At 36.9% G+C, this 6,000-nt stretch overlaps 1 protein-coding gene across 6 annotated transcripts in view; it reads right to left on the bottom strand.

The window, feature by feature from the left end:
• Window positions 1-5,126: 5,126 nt before the first annotated feature.
• The window catches only part of atp2b2 (ATPase plasma membrane Ca2+ transporting 2), a 163,323-nt gene continuing 162,449 nt past the window's right edge, over window positions 5,127-6,000 (bottom strand). For all 6 annotated transcript variants that reach the window (XM_083533947.1, XM_083533950.1, XM_083533952.1 and 3 more), the window contains one exon: window positions 5,127-5,950. In XM_083533947.1, coding sequence (XP_083390073.1) covers window positions 5,642-5,950 — 309 coding nt within the window. In that variant the 3' untranslated portion in view covers window positions 5,127-5,641. The remainder of the gene's footprint in view (window positions 5,951-6,000) is intronic.

Genomic DNA, 6,000 nt, shown 5'->3' with positions numbered 1-6,000 from the left:
TTACAATTATGGTAAACCCTATGTTTCATAACTACTAACAGAAGCAGACTGTTGTAAAAATGAAACATCTCCAGACCAATCAGATTTACACATAACTGTAATTAACAGCAGATAATCGTGGGTGCTTTCTCTTGAACATTATATTGGGATCTAAGACAGGAAGCGCTTACCCATGCTGGCCTATTTATACTAGCTGCCTCTGCTTATTCATCACTGGACACTACTGAGCAAACACTATTTTTAGTGGTGGACCATTCTCAGCATGTTCATAGGTGTCATGCTGGTACAGGTGTTGTTGAGAAATACAAACTCCTCAATGTCTCTGCTGATTTCAGCACAAACCAACAAATATAACAAACCAGCCAGCAGCAGTGCTGTGGTCAGGACTGATCAGCGTCAGAGTACAGATGAAGGGTAAAGGGCACATTGTGCCTCTGCAGTTTTACACAGAATAGTGTGAAAAACAAAAACAAATGGTGAACTTTAACTTTAACGGTCAACTATTAAGTCTGAGAACTAAGTGTAAAAAAAAAAAAATGTGATGTTAAAATCTGCCTTTGAGGTTATAAATGTATATGGGGTTATTGGCACTACATTAGCATAATATGATCTATTTAGAACATACACTATATGGAAATATATTGTGAAGTGTTATAACACCTGTAAAACATTTATTCAGGTCTATTGCTTCGTCTGCAGTTCCCATACGCATTCAGTGTTTTTTTTTATTTTTAATGTACAGTACTATAGTTGTTCTCTTGCATGCACATTCAACTGCTTTTACATTTCAGCTTTTAAGTGCCACCACCCTTCCAGTAACACCAGGTAGCTCTGCCTACATGTCAGGGAATAATGTTGGGCATTAAATGTCTTGATTTCTGTGGTGAAAACTGCAACACACACACACACACACACACACACACACACACACACACACACACACACACACACACACACACACACACTTAGGAAAGTATCACACAAGACTCCAAAACTGCGGATTAGACACCGTTCTGGTTCATGCTGCTCTGGGAATTTATTAAATGCTGTTATTTTTTGTTTTATTTTTGTTTTATTCTTTTTTTTTTATTTATTTATTTTTAATGTTCCACTTGCGCTGCTGTCTGGAGTTGTGGTACGGACAGTCAAGCAGCAAGAGTCACAGTTCGTCACTTTTTATCAGGCTAGAAAATCCATTTGCATCACATCATTGACTGCCTTTTTTTTTTTTTTTTTTTTTGGAGACCACAAACATTCTAGCAACACACTCTAAGGAGAGATGGATGACAATCAGAAAGCATGACGTTTTTGCATAGTATTAAATGAACAAGGACATTGAATTCTTTATTTACAATTATTGTATAGATAAAAAAAAAAAAAAAAAAAAAAAAAAAAAAGATCATAAAACATGATGAATGAACACTTATCATTTACCCATAAATTGAGTGTCAAAAGTATCAGTGGCATGTTATCTTCTTTGTTCCACAAAATGCATGCTGCTAAGTACAGTACATAGAAGCTGATGTATTGCAAGAAATATTATTCAGAATAATACAAGAATGCCTAAAAACAGATGATGGGACAGAGTGTGGTTATTGAGCTGTATTGTTGTCTGGGGTTTTATTTCAATGTTGTGGTTGCTGTCGCAGGGCAATAGAATTATTGTAAATCTAAAATGGAGTCCAGTTCTTTCTGTATACAAAAGTACTTACCATTTTCATTTACATTCACCACTAGAAATGAAACTGCACCATAGAAATGCTGACAGTGTCGATAGACGTTGCTCTGAAATAAATTACAGAATAACAGGGAGTTACTGGGTTCTAATGCGGATTTCTGACATTCAATTTCATTACGCATGCCTGAGCTAATGATTAAAGCTTATGCACCATTTCATGATGAGAAAACAAAACTGAGAAAACATTATTAATAATAATAATAATAATAATAATAATAATAATAATAATAATAGTAATTATTATTATTATTATTTTGTATAATAAATCAGGTCAGGACCATAGGAAAGTAAGTTTAGCTTGCATATTAAGCATAAGATCATGCTTCCCCGTAATTCCAATTGTAGGATATAATAAAATAGCAATTTTTTTCTTAGTTACATCAGTTTCCCCTTGTAAATGTGCCATCATTTTGTGTTGTCTTCTCTATAGCACAATAAATAGTTAACAACTACTGAATACTGTTTAGATGCTAGAGTATATTTTACTGACTGCAGGAAGACAAGCTTTGATTGTTAACACACAGAAGCACATCTAAATTTTTACACCACAGAAATTCATTCATATCTGGATAGTGCAGAAAAAAAATGATCATCATATATGTATTTATCTTTTCTTCTTAGAAAAAAAGTCAAAAGCCACATTCCATTTGGTTTTTTTCTTTTTTTTTTTTGTTTTGTTTTTGTTTTGTTTGTTTTTTTTTGTGTTCCCATTTAGTTTCATTTTTCATGTTTTTCAAAAGTCACCAGCAGAACAGCCGGGTTTTGTCTTTGAAAGAAATCTAGAAATGAAAAGAAGAATCAACACAATATTTCACAAGATTTTCAACACAACTCTTGATTCCATAGAGCCAAATAATAACTTAATTTACATCGTTTAGAACATAAAATCCAAAACAATTTGCAGCCTGTGATGGTCGCACAGAAGAAAAATATCTGTGTGTGTGTGTGTGTGTGTGTGTGTGTGTGTGTGTGTGTGTGTGTGTGTGTGTGTGTGTGTGTGTGTGTGTGTGTGTGTGTGTGTGTTAAATAAGCAGTTTTTCTAAAACTATAACTATCCAACCTGAAATGGATGCTCATATTCAAGACAGACCAAAAAAAGGTTTCATTTCCAAGCAGTGAATGTAAAATTTTTCAAAACAAGCGTGTATAGAAATTAAACCTTTATCTTAAAGTCTGAGTTGGGGGGAGTGGGGGGGTTTAAAGAAGGAGAGAACTGTTCAGAGTTTGTCCCAACAATCATATAACACTAAGATGCCACGTTAATTATATAATCCCACTATATTTTGGTTTCTTTTATAATCTTCTAAAAATATCTACATTATATGACAAAATAGCAGGCAAGTCCAGCACAAGTTTCGTATTAAAACACCTAGAGGAGTGTATGTGACAGCTTGAGCTTTTCCAACTATGTCTGCCATATGTTTTAAACCCTATTGTTAAAAAAAAAAAAAAAAGAAAAAAAAAAAAAAAAAAAAAAAAGGATGCATCTATGTTTTTTTTTTTTTTTGTAAACAAATTACATTCTCTTGAGGACATAAATAAGTTAAAGTAGTTAGAGTCATTGAAGCAGAAACAACATGCCAACAAAGATAAACTCTGTATATATTTATATATTTATGTATAATATATATATACAGTGGGTACGGAAAGTATTCAGACCCCCTTAAATTTTTCACTTTTTGTTATATTGCAGCCATTTGCTAAAATCATTTAAGTTCATTTCTTTTCCTCATGAATGTACACACAGCTCCCCATACTGACAGAAAAACACAGAATTGTTGACCTTTTTGCAGATTTATTAAAAAAGAAAAACTGAAATATCACATGGTCCTAAGTATTCAGACCCTTTGCTGTGACACTCATATATTTAACTCAGGTGCTCTCCATTTCTTCTGATCATCCTTAAGATGGTTCTACACCTTCATTTGAGTCCAGAAATTTTTGATTATACTGATTCGACTTGATTAGGTAAGCCACACACCTGTTTATATAAGACCTTACAGATCACAATGCATGTCAGAGCAAATGAGAATCATTAAGGTCAAAGGAACTGCCTGAAGAGCTCAGAGACAGAATTGTGGCAAGGCACAGATCTGGCCAAGGTTCCAAAAAAATTTCTGCAGCACTAAAGGTTCCTAAGAGCACAGTGGCCTCCGTAATCCTTAAATGGAAGACGTTTGGGACGACCAGAACCCTTCCTAGAGCTGGCCGTCCGGCCAAACTGAGCTATCGGGGGAGAAGAGCCTTGGTGAGAGAGGTAAAGAAGAACCCAAAGATCACTGTGGCTGAGCTCCAGAGATGCAGTCGGGAGATGGGAGAAAGTTTTAGAAAGTCAACCATCACTGCAGCCCTTCACCAGTGGGGCTTTATAGCAGAGTGGCCCGACGGAAGCCTCTCCTCAGTGCAGGACACATGAAAACCCGCATGGAGTTCTCCAAGATGGTGAGAAATAAGATTCTCTGGTCTGATGAGACCAAGATAGAACTTTTTGGCCTTAATTCTAAGCGGTATGTGTGGAGAAAACCAGGCACTGCTCATCCCTTGTCCAATACAGTCTCAACAGTGAAGCATGGTGGTGGCAGCATCATGCTGTGTGGGTGTTTTTCAGCTTCAGGGACAGGACGACTGGTTGCAATCAAGGGAAAGATGAATGCGGCCAAGGACAGGGATATCCTGGACGAAAACCTTCTCCAGAGTGCTTTGGACCTCAGACTGGGCTAAAGGTTTACCTTCCAACAAGACAATGACCCTAAGCACACAGCTAAAATAACGATGGAGTGGCTTCACAACAACTCTGTGACTGTTCTTGAATAGCCCAGCCAGAGCCCTGACTTAAACCCAATTGAGCATCTCTGGAGAGACCTAAAAATAGCTGTCCACCAACGTTTACCGTCCAACCTGACAGAACTGGAGAGGATCTGCAAGGAGGAATGGCAGAGGATCCCCAAATCCAGGTGTGAAAGACTTGTTGCATCTTTCCCAAAAAGACTCCTGGCTGTATTAGATCAAAAGTGGGCTTCTACTAAATACTGAGCAAAGGGTCTGAATACTTAGGACCATGTGATATTTCAGTTTTTCTTTTTTAATAAATCTGCAAAAAGGTCAACAATTCTGTGTTTTTCTGTCAGTATGGGGTGCTATGTGTACATTAATGAGGAAAAGAAATGAACTTAAATGATTTTAGCAAATGGCTGCAAAATAAAAAAGAGTGAAAAATTTAAGGGGGTCTGAATACTTTCCGTACCCACTGTATATATATATATATATATATATATATATATATATATATATATATATATATATATATATATAGTATTTTTACGAAATGCTATTTTTCCATAGGTTCTTCTTTTTCCAACAGGTGCAAAATCTACTTGTGCAAGTCGAGCCCTGCAACCTCGATACACAATTTATTCTTAAACCAAATAAATCTATACAGTTAGGTACATGCCACACACGATATTCAGAGATCAGTTAATCAGAGTCTTAAAAGGTGCAGCCCACGGCACTTCCCATCAAATCAAAATCCAAGAATTTAAATCAAATTGTTTTCAAAAGAAAAACTCAGGTAAATGTACATTCATGCAGGAAAAGCAGTTAGAGTAGCTGTAGAATTTGATTTTTAAATAATTCTCACTGTGGTCCATTTGCACTCTCAGGAACAAAAGGGAGTGGTCCGTTTCTGTTTTTCAAGTCGATCCAGAAAACGTTCCAATGAAAATCTCGATTTCCTAAAAGCATCAGCGAAGAAGAAGAAGAAGAAGAAGAACAGGAAGAATAATGGAAAAAAAATAACACGCTTCGGACCACACGTTCAGTCAGCCGCACATTTGTGCACGTTGGCTCTATATCGTGTATCGTCCTGTGTGAGGATTTTTATTAAATTTTCCCGGGCGATTAGGGCTAGAGGGAAGTCTCCAGACTATGAAGTGGACTCCCGGGACTGGACGAAGCAGCAGATTTACTCGTGTCGGTGGTGAGGTTTATGCCGCTGTCGATGGCATTGTTGTTCTTGTTGGGAGATGATGGCTGACTTGAATTCTTCCTGGCCGCCTCGTCATCTATGTCAGTGTCGTCTATGAGTGGGATGTGGGGTGTCGAGTCCTCTATTCTAAACTCAGGGTGGGTCATGAAGTTGTGGATGGACGTTCGGGATTCAGGTTTTTCCAGGCCTTCATAGAGCGAGCTACGGAATGCGTTTACCACACGGATCTGCGAAAGGACAAAGATAAAAAAAAAAAATGAGTTCCTTTTCATGGTGA

The sequence above is a fragment of the Silurus aristotelis genome (genome assembly GCF_946808225.1).
Source record: "Silurus aristotelis genome assembly, chromosome: 28".
In the NCBI taxonomy this organism is placed as follows: domain Eukaryota; kingdom Metazoa; phylum Chordata; class Actinopteri; order Siluriformes; family Siluridae; genus Silurus; species Silurus aristotelis.
Note: the sequence above shows the minus strand (reverse complement) of the source record. Positions and strands in the feature narration are given on the sequence as shown.